Source organism: Hemitrygon akajei, chromosome 15, assembly GCF_048418815.1.
Source record: "Hemitrygon akajei chromosome 15, sHemAka1.3, whole genome shotgun sequence".
Lineage (NCBI taxonomy): Eukaryota > Metazoa > Chordata > Chondrichthyes > Myliobatiformes > Dasyatidae > Hemitrygon > Hemitrygon akajei.
In genome coordinates this window covers 37,850,574-37,868,715 of record NC_133138.1, presented here as the reverse complement: position 1 = coordinate 37,868,715, position 18,142 = coordinate 37,850,574, and the positions used below count along the sequence as shown (strand labels likewise).

At 40.2% G+C, this 18,142-nt stretch overlaps 1 protein-coding gene across 1 annotated transcript in view; it reads right to left on the bottom strand.

Annotated features, from left to right (window-relative positions):
- Positions 1–18,142, bottom strand: part of LOC140739252 (protein diaphanous homolog 1-like) — a 238,589-nt gene that overhangs the window by 98,479 nt on the left and 121,968 nt on the right. The window contains exons 5-8 of the mRNA XM_073067393.1: positions 15,260–15,390; positions 8,453–8,539; positions 3,816–3,876; positions 2,474–2,613 (exon numbers count right to left, since the gene is read on the bottom strand). Of these exons, the coding sequence (XP_072923494.1) occupies positions 2,474–2,613; positions 3,816–3,876; positions 8,453–8,539; positions 15,260–15,390 (419 nt within the window). The remainder of the gene's footprint in view (positions 1–2,473; positions 2,614–3,815; positions 3,877–8,452; positions 8,540–15,259; positions 15,391–18,142) is intronic.

Below are 18,142 nucleotides of genomic sequence, written 5' to 3'. Positions count from 1 at the left end.
CGATGTCAGACTAATCGGTCTATTATTCCCCGGTTTCTCTCTCCCTCCTTTTTTAAAAAGTGGGGTTACATTAGCCACCCTCCAATCCTCAGGAACTAATCCAGAATCTAAAGAGTTTTGAAAAATTATCACTAATGCAGCCACTATTTCTTGGGCTACTTCCTTAAGCACTCTGGGATGCAGACCATCTGGCCCTGGGGGTTTATCTGCCTTTAATCCCTTCAATTTACCTAACACCACTTCCCTACTAACATGTATTTCCCTCAGTTCCTCCATCTCACTAGACCCTCGGTCCCCTACTATTTCCGGAAGATTATTTATGTCCTCCTTAGTGAAGACAGAACCAAAGTAGTTAATCAATTGGTCTGCCATGTCTTTATTCCCTATGATCAATTCACCTGTTTCTGACTGTAAAGGACCTACATTTGTCTTGACCAATCTGTTTCTTTTCACGTATCTATAAAAGCTTTTACAGTCAGTTTTTATGTTCCCTGTCAGCTTTCTCTCATAATCTTTTTTCCCTTTCCTAATTAAGCCCTTTGTCCTTCTCTGCTGGTCTCTGAATTTCTCCCAGTCCTCAGGGGTGCCGCTTTTTTTTGCTAATTTATATGTTTCTTCTTTGGACTTGATATTCTCCCTAATTTCCCTTGTCAGCCACGGGTGCACTACCTTCCCTGGTTTATTCTTTTGCCAAACTGGGATGAACAATTGTTGTAGTTCATCCATGTGATCTTTAAATGCTTGCCATTGCATATCCACCGTCAACCCTTTAAGTATCATTTGCCAGTCTATCTCAGCTAATTCACATCTCATACCTTCAAAGTGACCCTTCTTTAAGTTCAGAACCTTTGTTTCTGAATTAACTATGTCACTCTCCATCTTAATGAAGAATTCCACCATATTATGGTCATTCTTACCCAAGGGGCCTCGCACGACAAGATTGCTAACTAACTATTCCTCATTGCTCAATACCCAATCTAGAATGGCCTGCTCTCTAGTTGGTTCCTCGACATGTTGGTTCAGAAAACCATCCCGCATACATTCCAAGAAATCCTCTTCCTCAGCACCCTTACCAATTTGGTTCACCCAATCTATATGTAGATTGAAGTCACCCATTATAACTACTGGTCCTTTTTTGCACGCATTTCTAATTTTCTGTTTAATGCCATCCCCAACCTCACTACTACTGTTAGGTGGCCTGTACACAACTCCCACCAGCGTTTTCTGCCCCTCAGTATTATGCAGCTCTACCCATATCGATTCCATATCCTCCAGGCTAATGTCCTTCCTTTCTATTGTGTTAATCTCCTCTCTAACTAGCAATGCTACCCCACCTCCTTTTCTTTCCTGTCTATCCCTCCTGAATATTGAATATCCCTGGATGTTGAGCTCCCATCCTTGGTCACCCTGGAGCCATGTCTCTGTGATCCCAACTATATCATATTCATTAATAACTATCTGCACATTCAATTCATCCACCTTGTTACGAATGCTCCTCGCATTGACACACAAAGCCTTCAGGCTTGTTTTTACAACACTCTTAGCCCTTATACAATTATGTTGAAAAGTGGCTCTTTTTGCTTTTTGCCCTGGATTTGCCTGCCTGACACTTTTACTTTTCACCTTACTACTTTTTGCTTCTACCCTCATTTTACACCCCTCTGTCTCTCTGCACTTGTTCCCATCCCCCTGCCACATTAGTTTAAAACAATGTGCACTTTTTGGACGGGTGGTTTGAAAGCGGGATTAAAGAAGCCATCTTTGTCAAACTGGAAAACCCATCCCTGAACAGAGAGGGTGGGGTACTTACAATGCAGTCCTAACATCTCTACCCTGGCATCATCACAACAGTTCACACCTCCATTCTTGCAATGATAAGACTAATGGTCCTCTCATTACCTCTACGATTCCTAACAACCCTCAGGTGATTGCTATACCTTTGAACAACTCAGAGTTTAAGAGCTGGAAAACTACCCACCACGTATCATAAACGAAGATGCCTCTCGGATGAGTAGCGAAACATCTTCTGGACAACATAGTAAGTCCAGCAGCCTTGATTTACTACTGTTTGATATACAATGGCCAGATGATTGAGAACCTTCATAGACAACTTGAGACATATTTTCTTGCAGGCATTCACAGAACAAGTAAATACAATAGAATCAATGAAAAACTACAAAGACTCACAAACAACCAATGTAGAAAAGACGACAAACTGTGCAAAAAAAACCAGTAAATTATATACTGAGAACTTGAGTTGAGGAGTCCATGAAAGTGAGTCCAAAGGCTGAGGAATCAGTTCGGAGTTGAGGTGTGTGAAGTTATCACACAGGTTCAGCAACCTGAAAGTATTAGTTCAAAGGAGGTACACAATGACACAAAATTACATCCAATGGTCCATGGATCAGTGAATCATTGCTGTACATTGTACACAATAGCTGCAATTATTGTTGTGTTTAAAGTGTATGCTTACATGTTGTCAGGGTCCTGCAAGATACATATAGCAGATAGCAGCTTTACGGCATCAATCATCATGGATGGAGCACCAGGATCAACAGCTTTCACCAGCAACAGAACTCCATCCTCTGAATCCAACATCATTTTTATGCCATGCTGCAATTAAAAGGTTAGAGAAAATTATATTCACTCTCATGAAGAACAGAAATGAAAATATATCAGCAAAATCATCACCAGAAATAGATAAACCTATTTTTTAAGTGAAGCACCTGCTCCAAAATTATTAGCCATACAATAAAACCTTTCAAGATCTACCTAGTAGCAGTGGAACATATACCAGACTTTTGAAGCTAGTTAGCAAAATGGCAATGACCTCAAAATATACCAACGATCAAACTGGGATATCTTTTAGTTACTTAACCTTGCAAATTTGCCTTGCCATTCACTATCATGGATATTTTGTGACCTGCTCCCTTTATCCCTTGGCTCATGAAATAGCCCATCTCAGATTTAAAATTAACAATCAACTCAGATTTAGTGAAACTGAATTCAAAAATTTTTGAAATATTTCCTCACTTCACTCCTGAAGTATCTGGTTCTTTCTTTGACCATGACCCCTGGTCCCAGATTTCTTAACCAGCTGGAAGTCTTTCTCCATCTGCCCTTAACATTCTGAAAACTTCAAACACTCTTGAACTTCTAAAGTCCAAGGAGTATAACTTTGACCGAATCATGCTTTCTTAAATTTTAGCCCTTAAATGTAAACAGCATTTTAATGAATCCCTTCAAGTCCAAGATTAACGTGAGTTAAGCTAAAGCTGCTACATGATGGTCATGCCCTCTTCTGACTACTACTATCAGACAGGAGGTTCAGTAGCCCGACGACACACACTCAATGTTTTAGGAACAAATTTTCCCCTCCTCCATCAGATTTCTGATTTCTAAACCAGCCCATTAACTAACTCACAATCTTTTGCTCCCTTTTTGCACTATGCATTTTTATTTATTTTTATATACATTTCTTCTTGTAATTTATAGCATATTTTATGTATTGCACTGAACTGCTGCCACAAAACAACAAATTTCATGACATAATTCAGTGAATATTAAACCTGATTCTGAATCTGTGCAGAAAAAAATACCCAAAGTTAAACTCTAGTTGAAAGCATTCAGCACTCTGGAGAGGCAGTTAATGAAAATCAACACAACCACCATTTGATGCTTGGAATCTCTAAAACAGATGAGCAAATACCTAACAGAACAATAAGAACTTCAATATCTTAAAAACCTGCAGTCAAATTCAGTCACTGCAACACTATTTACTCTCATGCAATATACATTAATATTGAAATACTCACCTTGTTGTTCATGAAGGCTTTTAGACACCGAATAATTTCATGTTGAATTTTGTAGTTCACACTACAATAAAAAACAATGCAAAAATAATATCATTAACTTGACATTGCGTGCACAGAGTTTTTGTTTGAAATTGTGACCAAGTTCAGCCAGTTAACAAAAATGAAAGAGGCTACATTCAGCAAATTTACAAGTATAGTGGATTCTGGGTAGTTAGGCAATCAGTTAATCAGAGTAGCCACCAATTTGGCACAACTCCTATAGATAAAAATCTAATCAAGAAAATAGACGAGATTCCCTTTGTTTTTTTTGGGATCCTATGCCACCTAACTGGGACAGGGGACTGTTGCCTAACAGTTTCTAACTGGTAATACATACAAAATGCTGGCTGAACTCAGCAGGCCAAGCAGCATCTATGGAAAAAAGGAAACAGTCAAGATTTCAGGACGAGACCCTTCATGAGGACTGGACCTGGCCTGTTGAGTTTCTCCAGTATTTTGTGTGCATTGCTTGTTTTCTAGCATCTGCAGATTTTCTCGTCCGAGTTTCTAACTAGTGCCAGTTGCATGCATTTCTGTCGCCATTCCAACCACGGAGTGAACAGGTTTTAACTAGTGTCAGGTACATGTATTTGTGTTATGTTATCCTTCTGGGCCAATGGAAACAGATTCAAAAAGCAGCAATTTGTGATAATTTTCTATTTTATTTGTACCTTACACAGGAAGGCAATGAAGGAAGTCAATTATTTGCACCAGATGTCTGCGCTAATTTTGTTCATTTATAGTCAATCAAAAAAACACAGTAGCGTATACCAGAATTCCTCTATTGAAAACCATCAGGAACTAAGTTTTATAGTACTGTAGTAGTATTGGTAGTGTTCTCATTTGTTCTGTATTTCATTTAAATGCATAATTTGTTACTCAGTTAAATGGAAGTTTGTTTTTTAATACCTATTAACTACTTCCATGAAACTTTGGCTGACTGGGGCAACTGGCTCAAAACATTGTGATATTGGCTCAGAACATCAGCTCAAAATGTATTGGTCCTGATGTGTCGCGATTAACTGGAATCCACTGTATTTGCTCACTTTCTACATTCTAAAAACCTTTATCCAACATAATATTACCTTTGGCAAATACCCTAATATGTCCTATTACAGGGAGTTGACCCAAATCAACAATTCCTCTCCCTCACCCACCACCGGCAGATGCTATTCAATCTGTTGAGTTCGTCCAGCAGTTTGCTTTCTCTTTGCTCCAAATCCCAGTACCTGCAGTCTCTTGTCCATTTTTAAAAATACTATTATGTATTGAGCCTGCTCGAATCTGGCAATGGCTGTGATCAGTCCAGCAGTAAACAGCCAGCACACAAGAGCACAAGGAAGAAGTGGAGGAGAAGCAGACTACCTAGCACCAAAATCCCTCAATCTTTCAAACTACTACTTCCATTTCAAATACTTGGAGCTAAGATTGCACAACTCTCTGGGACAGAAAATTCCAGAGATCCACCAGTCTGTGCAAGAAGGAATTCCTACATATCTTGGTTGTAAATGGCCAATCTCCAAACTACATCTCCTCATTCAAGATTCTCCAGCCACTGGAAACATCTTGACATCTACCCTACTATGGTCATTAGTATCACTTATTTCAAGAAGATCGCCTCTCACTTTAAATTGCAAGAGATGTTTATGTTAGAGCTTTATTGTCATTGCTGAGGATAATGAGATTGCATTCAGTGCAAAACAGCATACTAGCAATTCAATTACTAAAAACACAATTACTAAATTTAAAATAACATCAGTTACTTGGAGTGACATCTAAGTTAGAAATGAATTTAAAACAAACTAAAATTGGCATTGCTCAGTTGCAAGACAGCCCTGGGGGGTGGGGGGAAACTATCACAAACATGAAAAAAACTGCAGATGCTAGAAATCCAAGACAATGCACACTAAATGCAGGAGGAACTCAGCAGATCAGGCAGCATCTATGGAAAAGAGTGAACAATCGATGTTTTGGGCCAAGACATTTCTTCAGAAGAGAGAAGGGGAAAGATGCCTGAATTAGAAGGTGTAAGGAGAGGAAAGAAGTTAGCTGGAAGGTGATAGGTACAGCCAGGTGGGTGGAAAAGGTTAGAAAGGATGTTCTTAAACTATAGAGGGTTCAAAGGAGATTCACAAAGATGATTCCAGGATTGAATGGCTTGTCATATGAAGAGAATTTGATGGCTCTGGGCCAGTATTCACTAGAATTCAGAAGAATGAGGGATGACCTAATTGAAACCTATCGAATGGTGAAAGGTCTTGATAGAGTGGATGTGGAGTTGAGTGGAGTGGATGGGGAAGTCTAAGACTAGAGGACACAGCCTCAGAATAGAAGGGCGTCCTTTTAGAACAGAGATGAGGAGGAATTTCTTTCGCCAGTGGTGAATCTTTGGAATTCCTTGTCATGGGCAGCTGTGGAGGCCAAATCATTGGGTACATTTAAGGCAGATGTTAATAGATTCTTGATTGGTCAAGGCAGGAATGAATATGAGGAGAAGGCAGGGCAATGGGACTGAGAAGAAAATTGGCTCAACCATAATGAAATGGCAGAACAGACACAATAGGTCAAATCACCTAATCCTGCTCCTATATCTTATGGACAGGGGTTGCTGAAGAAAGAATCTGATGGGAGGGGAGAGTGGACAATAGGAAAAAGGGAAGGAGGAGTGGACCCAGAGGGAAGTAATAGGCATGCCATCAGGGTAGAAGGTAACAGACAGATTATAAGGTGTTGCTCCTCCACCCTGAGGATGGCCCCAACTTGGCACAAGAGGAGGCCATAGACCAACATGTCAGAAAGGGAATGGGAATCGGAATTAAAATGTTTGCTCACCGGGAAGTCCCGCTTGTGGCAGATGGTGCAGAAATGCTCGATGAAGCAGTCCTCCAATTTATAGCGGGTCTCACCAATGAAAAGGCGGCCGCTTTGGAGCACCGGACACAATAGCGGCCCAGGCAGATTCAGAGGTGAGATATTGCCTCACCTGAAAGGACTGATTAAGGCCCTGAATGGAGGTGAGGGAGATGGTGTATGGGCAGGTGTAGCACTTAGGTCACTTGCTTGGATAAGCACCTGGAGGGAGATTAGTGGGGAGGGTCGAATAGGCAAGGAAATCACAGAGGGAGCGTTCCCTGCAGAAAGCAGGGAGTGACGTGAGGGTGGGGGGTGTTACTGTTTATCAGTCATGATGTCCATGCACAGGGATGTTCCTCTATCTCCTGCCGGATGGTAGGAGATATAACAGGAGATTACTGGGATGGGATGAGTCTATCATGATTTCGCCAGCCTGTAGCAGACACTGTAAGTATTCGATAATTTCTACATCTGGTAGTTGTGTCTCAATGACATTCTGTGCAGTCCTGATCACTCACTGAAGAACTTTTTGGTCAACCTTGTTGCAGGTGGTATACCATACTGTCATGTTGTAGGTCAGTAAGCTCTCAGTTACACATTGATAAAGGTTTACCAGCAGCTTTGGGACACATTTGCTCTCTTTAAACTCCCAAGATAGTAGTGCTGACCCTTCCCTACTATCAAAGAGTGTTGGATATTGACCACCTTTGATAGGATAATCTTATCCTAGCCTTGTGAACCACTTTGGGACTGCTTCTAATGTTACTACATTCTCTCTTAGTTAAGGGGATCAAAATTGTGTGCAGTACTATGGTGTGGTCTTGCAACACTGTAATTGTAAACTCCAACCCTATTGCAAAAATGGCTCATTATACTTACACCTGATCCCAAAGAAATTTGCCTATATCTACCCGTCACTATGACACAAACTTGCCCTTTTCTGATGTCTTTAGATGTCAGTTTGAAGAAAATTCCCAGTACCCAACTGCTGCAGGTGACTCAAGTAGCCATTAAGGAAGACATTTTATTTACTTTTTTTTAAAACAGAGTAGCAAGTCAAGTTAAAGTGGAATTCTACAACACAAGAGACACTGCAAAAACTGGAAATCCAGAGCTACACACAAAATGCTGGAGGAACTCAGCAAGATAGAAAGCATCGTTGGAGAGGAATAAACAGTCAAAGCTTCAGGTCAAGAACCGTCATGAGAAGAAAATTGTGTGCTGCATTTTAAAATCTTTTGCATTATGAAATACATTTTAAAAGTAAGTTTTAGGGTACATTAAAGTGGGACTGGTTCACATGTAAAATATGGTTCTATTTGGTTTCTATTAGTTTTGATGAAGAAGACAATTTGACAATTATTTCTTTCAATTGCATTTCAGTGTTCACCGATGGAGGAGTTTTTGAATCATGTTTAGCAATATCAAAATTTCATCATTAACCAATGCAAGCTTGAGAATCATCAAGTTTCAGGCAGTAACAGAGAAAACTCTCAAAATGAACACTGGCAGCCTCTCTGTAATTAGTAATGCAAAATCTGGACCAGAATATTAACCAGCTGAACCAGTCTTTTATACTATTTTTAAATGTTCCCAGCATTAAGAAGTTTTTAAACCCAACAAGTTGGAAAAACCAATTGAGTGAAAGTGACAGCAGAGAAATTTAAAGGCAAATTAAAATTATATAAAGGCACTATTAAACAAAGTTGTGCAGGAAATTATTCCAATGTAAGTTATTTACTTACCTTGAAGTGTCCAGCTGTTCATCTTGTTGTCCTTTTAGTATTTCCAATAGTGCTGCTAGTCCCTCTACACCAAAGCTCTGCACCCAACTGTTTAAAAGTGGAAAAAAAATCAGGTTTACACTATGATTTATTTTTATTTATTTAGATACAGTAACAGGTCCTTCCAACACAGTGAACACCCACCCCCATGCTGCCCAATTATGTCCATATAACCAATTAGGGTACAAACCTGTATGTCCTTGGAATGTGAGAGGAAACCAGAGTGCTCAGAAGAACCCCATGTGGTCACTGGGAGAACGTATTGACTCCTTTACAGACAGCGATGGTAATTGAACCCAAGTTGCCAACACTCTAATAGTGTCATGCTAACCACCATGCTACTGTGCCACCATCTCCGGAACATTTAGGGATAGTTACACACAGCTATCACTGAACAAATCCATTGCTCGGTTTTCTTTGCTAGCCTTACTTTCAACTGCACGATGAAAATTATACAATCACTTCTTACAAGTTTTCAATCCTGAACTTCAAACAGATTTGTGAGTGTGTTATTAGGTTTAAGAAATAAAATTATTGAGGCCCGTGCTTAAGTAGCCCACAAGAGTTGCCACACTTCAGGCACCAATAGAACATGCCCATAACTTACTAAACCCGACTGTACGTCTTTGGAGTGTGGAAAAAAATGGGAGCACCCAGCAGAAGCCGATGCCGTCATAGGGAGAATGAACAAACTCATCGTAGGCAGTGGCAGGAATTGAACTGCAATTAGTGATTGTTGGCACTGTAAGTGATGTGCTAACTACTACATTACCATTCCACTCACTATAATTCTTTATGGAAGGGGTTAGTACTAATCTGGAGTTTCTTTTGGTTTAGGTAATGACTTCCATTGCTAAAGCACTGAATGACAAGATTTATTTAGTACAGAACACTGATATACTAAATGTACTTATGGATTTTTTTAAGCAGAAATTAGTGTCCTACATTTACTTTAACTGTACTGGATGCATAATTATATATTAACAGTGAAAGGGAAATGAAACATTCTCAACATTTTAACAGCAAAATAGATTGTGCTTTAACTTGAACACACACACACACACACACACATACAATGTACAGTGCCTATAAAAAGTACTTACACCCCCTTGGAAGTTTTTGTGTTTTATTGCTAAACAACATTAAATCACAGTGGACTTAATTTGTTATTTTGACACTGATCAACAGAAAAAAACTCTTTCATGTCAAAGTGAAAACAGATCTCTACAAAGTGATCCAAATTAATTACAAATATAAAACACAATAATTGATTGCATATGTATTCACCCCCTTCAAGTATTTAGTAGATGCACCTTTGGCAGCAATTACAGCATTGAGTCTGTGTGGATAGATCTCCATCAGCTTTGCACATCTGGACACTGCAATTTTTCCCATTCTTCTTCACAAAACTGCTCAAGCTCTGTCAGATTGCATGGGAATCGTCAGTGAACAGCCCTTTTCAAGACAGGCCACAAAATCTCAATTGGATTCAGGTCTGGACTCCGACTTGAAATTAACTTTCTGGACTCCTAGAAATTAACTTTGTTTTTATGCCTGGGGTCATTGACTTGCTGGAAAACAAACCTTCTCCCCAAGTCGCAGTTCTCATGCAGACTGCATCATGTTTTCCTCCAGGATGTCCCTTTATTTTGCTGCATTCATTTTACTCTCTACCTTCACAAACCTTCCAGGGCCTGCTGCAGTGAAGCACCTCCAAAGCATGACGCAGCCACCACCATGTGTCACAGTAGGGACGGTGTGTTTTTGATAACGTGCAGTGTTTGGCTTCTGTCAAACATAGCATTTAATCTAATGGCCATAAAGCTCAATTTTGGTTTCATCAGATCCAAATCTTCATAGGAACTCTAGCTGAGGTTTCATGTGAGTTTTTTTCCCCAACAGTGGCTTTCTTTTTGCCACTCTCCCATATAGCTGCAACTGGTGAAGCATCCTGGTAAGAGCTGTTGTATGCACAGTTTCTCTCATCTCAGCCAAGGAAGCTTGTAATTCCTCCAGAATTGTCATAAGTCTCTTGGTGGCCTCCCTCACTAGTCGCCTTCTTGCATGGCCACTCAGTGTATGAGGACAGCCTGCTCTAGGCAGATTTACAGCTGTGCCATATTCTTTCCACTTCTAGATGATTGACTTAACTGTACTCCAAGAGTCAGTCACTATCTTAGAAATGTTCTTGCATCTATCTCCTGACTTCTTCAATAACCCTTTCACAGAACTGCTGGCAATGTTCCTTTATCTTCATGGTGTACAGTTTTTGCCAGAATACTGACTCACCAGGTGACGTGGTGTACTTGGATTTTCAGAAGGCCTTTGACAAGGTGCCGCACAGGAGGCTGCTTAGCAAGATAAGAGCTCATGGAATTACAGGGAAGTTACTAGCATGGGTGGAGCATTGGTTAATAAGCAGAAAACAGAGTGGGAATAAAGGGATCTGATTTTGGCTGGCTGCCGGTTACCAGTGGAGTTCCACAGGGGTCAGTGTTGGGACTGCTGCTTTTTACGATGTATGTCAATAATTTGGACTATAACATTAATGGACTTGTGGCTAAATTTGCCGATGATACAAAGATAGGTGAAGTAGTGTTGAAGAAACAGAGAGCCTGCAGAGAGACTTAGATAGTTTAGGGGATTGGGCAAATAAGTGACAAATGAAGCACAATATTGGAAAGTGTATAGTCATGCACTTTGGTGCAAGAAATAAATGGGCAGATCATTATTTAGATGGGGAGAGAATTCAAAATGTAGAGATGCAAAAGTATTTGGGAGTCCTTGTGCAGAATACCCTAAAGACCAACCTCCAGGTTGAGTCAGTGGTGCAGAAGGCAAATGTGATGTTGACATTCATTTCTACAGGTATAGAAATACCTCTATACAGGTATAGAGCAGGGATGCGATGTTGAGGCTCTATAAGGCACTCATGAGACCACACTTGGAGTACTGTGTGCAGTTTTGGGCTCCTTATTTTAGAAAGAATATATTGACATCGGAGAGGGTTCAGAAGAATGATTCCAGGAATGAAAGGGTTACCATATGAAGAACATCTGGCAGCTCTTGGGCTGTATTCCCTGGAGTTCAGGAGAATGGTGGGGGGGGGGGGGGGGGGGGGAGAGGAGAATCTCAGAAACATTCTGAATGTTAAAAGGCCTGAACAGATTAGATATGGCAAAGTTATTTCCCATGGTAGGGGAGTCCAGGACAAAACGGCATGACTTCAGGATTGAAGTACATCCATTTAGAACAAAGATGTGGAGAAATTACTTTAGTTAAAGGGTAGTAAATCTGTGGAATTTGTTCCCACAAGCAGCTATGGAAGCAAAGTCATTGGGTGCATTCAAGCCAGAGATAGATAGGTTCTTGATTAGCCAGGGCATCACAGGGTATGAAGAGAAGGCAGGGCAGTGGAGATGACTGGAAGGATTGGATCAGCCCATGACTGAATAGTGGAGCAGCTTCGATGGGCCAAATGGCCTGCTTCTGCCCCTATATCTTATGCTGTTAATTGCACCTTCCAGATACAGGTGTATTTTTACTACAATCTATTGAAACACCTTGACTGCACATGGTGACCTCCATTTAACAAACTATGTGATTTCTACACCAGCTTCCTGTATCAGTGATCATTTGCTGTATTATATCGAAGGGGGTGAATACTTATGCAATCGATTGTTTCGTGTTTTATAATCTGTAATTAATTTAGATCACTTTGCAGAGATCTGTTTTCACTTTGACATGAAAGGTCTTTTTCTATTGATCAGTGTAAAACAAGCCAAATAAAATCCACCATGATTCAATGCTGTAAAATAATAAAGCATGAATACTTTCTATAAGCACTGTAAATACTTGAAGAGTACATACTAACTGGTATTGCACATCTAGCAAGGAACAATTCTTACAATACCATGTACAGACAATAAACTAAAAAGTGGTTTGGTCTGATAGCACAAATGTTAAGGGTGAAGGTAAACAAAAAGAACCAATATTGTTGGCCCCCAGTGAACTCTAGATGACACCTTATAGGTAGAAACTTAATTCATCCCATCATGATAACTGAAGCACACACTGGGATAAGCCATTCTTACTCCATATGAAATTGTGCAGCTGAATGGAGTAATCACAGCAGTTTGATTACTCCATCAAACTATTGTGATTAAGAAAAGTGAAGAGGACTGCAGTAGTGATTGGTGATTCCATAGTTAGAGGAATAGAGATGAGATTCTGAGGACACAATAGAGACACTCCGATGTTACGTCACCTCCCAAGTGCCAGGGTCAGGGATGTCTCGGATTGGGCACACAGTATTCTAAAGGGGGAGGGTGAGCAGCCAGTCTTGGAACAAATTGGTACCGGTGATGTGGATTGGAAAGGTGAGGAGGTCCAGAAGAGAGATATTAGGGAGCACAGTAGAAGACTGAAAAGCAGAACATCCAGGGTAGCAATCTCTGGATTGCTGCCTGTGCAATGCACCAGTGAGGGTAGAATAGGATGAATTGGCAGATATGTAGCTGAGGAACAAGTGCAAAGGGTAGGGGTTTAGATTTATGGATCATTGGGATCTCTTCTCAGAAAGGTATGACCTGTACAAAGGAATGGATTATGCCTGAACCCGAGGGGACCAACATCCTTGCAAGAACCTTTACTAGAGCTGTTCTGGAGGGTTTAATCTAATCTGGTAGGGGGAGATGGGAACTGGAATGATAGGGCTGAGGATGGGGTAGTTAGTTTACAAACAGAGGCAGTGTGCAATGAGACTGCTGGCAAGGACAGGGTAATGACAGGGTAAAATTGCATCACTGGGATGAGCTATGATGTAAAAAGGGGACAAAATCAATAAAGATGATTAATACTTGAATACACGCAATGCATGGAATAAGGTGGATGAACTGGCAGCCCAGTTACAGATTAGCATCATGTCGTGGCTGAAGGAAGATTATAGCTGGGAGCTTAGCATCCAAGAATACACATTGTATCAAGAAGTCAGGCAGGTGGGCAGGAGTAGCGCGGCTCTGTTGGTAAAACTGAATTCATCAAAAAGTGGCGACATAGGCTTAGAAGGTGTCGAATCACTGTGGGTAGAGCTAAGAAACTGCAAAGGTAAAAACCAGACCTCTGAACAGTAGCAAAGATGTGGTGTACAAATTTAAACAGGAGATAGAAAATGCATATGTCAAAAGGGCAACATTATGATAGTCATGTGGGGATTTCAATAGGCAGATGGATTGGGAAACTCAATTTGGTGGTGGATCCCAAAGAGGGGGAATTTATAGAATGCCTGCAAGATAGTTTTTTTTAAAGAAAAAAAAACTAGCTGAGCCTGCAAGGGGAATGGATTCTGATTTGTGTGTTTTGCAATGAACCGGAATTGATTAGAGTACTTAAGGTGAAAGAACCCTTTGGGGCCAGTAATCATAATATGATAGAATTAGCCTTACAAATTGAGGAGAGACTAAAATCAGATGTATCAACATTACAATGGAGGAAAGGGAGTTACAGAGGCATGAGGGAAGAGCTGTCCAAAATTGACTGGAAGGGATGATAACAGAGCAACAATGGCTGGAGTATCTGGGAGCAAATCCAAAGGCCAGATAGATATATCCCAAAGAAGTAGCAGTATTCTAACGGCAGGATGATGCAACTATGGCTGACAAGAGAAGTCAAAGCCATCATAAAAGCCAAAGAGAGGGTATATAATGGGAAGTTAGAAGATTTGGAAGCTTTTAAATATCCACAGAATGGAACAAAATAAGTCATAAAGACCATAAGACATAGGAGCAGAATTAGGCCATTTGGCCGATCGAGACTGCTCTACCATTTCATCACGGCTATCCAAATTTCCTCTCAGCCCCAATCTCCTGCTTTCTTCCCATATCATTTCATGCCCCCAACCAATTAGGAAAAGATGGAAAATGAAGGCAAGCTAGCCAATAACATTAAAGATGATACCAAAAGTTTCCTCAGATATATAAATTGTAAAAGAGGCAAGTGTAGATATTGGACTGCTGAAAAATGATACTGAACATATAGTAATTGGGACAAGGAAATGGCAGATGAATTGAATAAGTATTTTGCATCAGACTTCACTATGGTAGACGCAAGCAGTGTGCCAGAAATTCGAGAGTGTCAGGAGGCAGAAGCGAATGAAATTGCCATTACTTGGAAGAAGGTTCTTGGGAAACCGGTAGGTCTGAAGGTTGATAAGTCACCTAGACCAGATGGTATACACCCCAGGGTTCTGAAAGAGGTGGCTGAAGAGATTACAGAGGCATTAGAAATGGGTTTTCTAGAATCAATGTATTTTGACATGGTTCCAGAGGACTGGAAAATTACAAATGTTACTCCACTCTTAAGAAGGGAGCAAAGCAGAAGAAACCAGTTAGTTTGACATCAGTGTTTGAGAAGATATTGGAGCTGATTGTTAAAAATGTGGTTTTGGGTTAATTGCAGGCACTTGACAAAATAGGCCTAAGTCAGCATGGTTTATTAGTTAGAGCATGAAGGGATACATGGAGAAGACAAGAGATTGGTGTTTAGAGGGAAATGGATCAGCCATGATGAAATGGTGGAGTGGACTCAATGGGCCGAGCGGCTTAATTCTGCTCCTATATTTTATGGTTTACAAGACTGGAAAACCAAAATTTTTCTTATCAAGGAACCAACTGTACACCTCAGAATGAAGCCCTGAGCTGGATCTGACACCATGCAATACCCATCTGATTCAGTAACCCATGCTGATCAAAAGCCGATCGTTTCCATTACCTGACTGGGTTATTACTGAGAGAAACCCGTAAAGACTCCAAACAACTGAGCAGCTGCTGGTCTCGTATTCCTGATTTCAAATCCTGAAGGTACATCACTGCTGATCTTGAACTTTCCCTCTTATTTTGACCCTAAAAAGTGTTGAGGGGTGGAGAGGAGAAGGGAAAAGAAGAGGGAGAGAAAAAAAAAATCAGATGAGGAAAACCAATATTCTGAATCATTCATTGCCAATGTTTTTATTTCATTTTCAGTAAAGGCAGTCTGCAGCTCTGCCACCATTCTTGTAAACAACCCTGTCACTCATCACCGATGTCTGATCATTTGCAATGACTCCTAGTTAAGAATCTTTTGTTAAGCAATACCTCAGTTTTTAGATTAGCTTTATTTGTCACATGTACATCATAAAATTGAAATATACAATGAAATGTGTCATTTTACATCAACAAGTACATCCAAGGGCACAGCATACCCATGACTCACTAACCCAAACTTGCACGTCTTTCGAATTTGGGAGGAAACAAGAGCATTTGGAAGAAACCCACGAGGTCATGGGGAGAGCATACAAACTCCTTACAGACAGCAGCAGGAATTCCAGCTCAGTTGATTTTATAACTGGCACTGTAAAGCATTGTGCTAACTGCTATGCTATTGTGCTGCCAATCCTCAACATTACTTTGAAATTCATTCAGGCCCTCACCTCTCATCTGCTTTGAAGTCAATGATCCTTCAAGCTAATTCTCCATTTCTTGCCTCTTGCTTATCCAGAATTATATCAGTACATTGGCATGCCTTTAACAACAACTCCACACCGCAGTCCCCCTCCTCCTCAAAAGGAATGGGAGTAACACTACAATTTGCTCAGTTCCTGTACCCCCCCAGCTATTTTAACTTGTTCTTTCATTCTTACTCTGGTCACTGGCCACAATATGAATTAGCTTTAAGTTTTTCACATATCACATCTCTATTACGCTGTAAGTGAAATATGCATAGAAGCTGCTATTATTAATTGGGATAACGAGGAAGATTGGACCTAACACGCAAGACCATGTTAACTGTGTTATTGTCATAAGCTGAAAGTACACAAGAAACCACATGCTATAGAGGCTATCAAAACTGCTCCATTATTCAGTTAGTCAGATTAATCTGACTATGGAATACTACTTGTTCAGCAACATTCAAACCCCCTGAAGTCTCAAAAACTATCCCAACCCCAAATATACAATGCCTATAAAAAGTTTTCACCCCTCTTGGAAGTTTTCATGTTTTATTGTTTTGCAACATTGATTCACAGTGGATTTAATTTGGCTTCTTTGACACTGATCAACAGAAAAGACTCCTTTATGTCAAAGTGAAAACAAGTTTCCAAAAATTGGTCTAAACTTATTATAATTATTAAAGACAAAATAAATGATTGCATAATTACTCACCCCCTTAAGTCAGTATTTAGTCGATTCACCTTTGGCAGCAATTACAGCCTTGAGTCTGAGGTCTCTATCACCTCTGCACATCTGGACACTCCAGTATTCCCCATTCATTACAAAACTGCTCAGATTGCACAGGGATCTGAGTGAACAGCCCCTTACTAGTCCAGCCACAAATTCTCAATTGGATTGAGGTCAGGTCTGGACTCTGACTTGGCAACTCCAGGACATTAACTTTGTTGTTTTTAAGTTAATACTGTGTAGTTTTGGCTTAATGCTTGTGGTCACTGCCTTGATGGAAAACAAATCTTCTCCCAAGTTGCATCTCAGGTTTTCCTCCTGGATTTCCCTATATTTTGCTGCATTCATTTTATCCTCTATCTTCACAAGTCTTCCAGGGCCAGCTGCAGTGAAGCATCCCCACAGCATGATGCTGCAATCACGGTTAGGATGGTGTGTTTTGATGAACAAACATAGTCTAATGGCCAAAAAGCTCAAATTTGGTTTCATCAAACCATAAAACCTTCATCCAGCTAACTTCAGTCTTCCACATGCCTTCTGGCAAACTCTAGCTGAGATTTCATGTGAGTTTTTTTTCCCCAACTGTGGCTTTCTCTTTGCCACTCTCCCAACAAGATGAGTCTGGTGAAGCACCCGGGTAACAGTTGTATGTGCAGTCTCTCCCATCTTGGCTACTGAAGATTGTAACTCCTCCAGAGTTGTCATAAGTCTCTTGGTGGCCTCCCTCACCAGTCCCTTTTTTGCACGGTCACTCAGATTTTGAAGATGGCCTGCTCTACACAGATTTACAGCTGTGCCATATTCTTTCCATTTCTTGATTGATTTAACAGTACTCCAATGGATATTCAGTGACTTGGAAATGTTTTAGTATCCATCTCCTGACTTGTGATTTTCAATAAACTTCTCGTGTAATTGCTTGGAGTGTTCTTTTGTTTTCATTGTGTAGTTTTTGCCAGGATACTGACTCACCAGCAGCTGGGCCTTCCAGGCACAAGGTGTCTACTACAATCAATTGAAACACCTTGACTGCATGCAGGTCTCCGAAAACAGATCTCAATTTAACTAATTATGTGACTTCTAAAACAAATGGCTGCACCAGTGATGATTTGGTGTGTCATATTAGAGGGTCTGTATACTTTACAATCAAATATTTTCTATTTTATATTTGTAATTAATTTAGATCATTTTGTAGATATGTTTTCACTTTGACATACAAGTTTTTTTGTCGATCAGTGTCAAAAAAAAGCCAAATTAAATCCACTGTGATTCAATGTTATAAAACTAAAGCATAAAAACTTCCAAGGCAGAAGGGTGAATACTTTTTATAGGCACTGTATTTACTAACTCAGCAGTTATTCCATGTTTCTAATAACAGCATCAACTGGTTGTTCTAAAGATCAACTAAACTGATCCACTCTATATTTCAAGAGGTAAATATGTG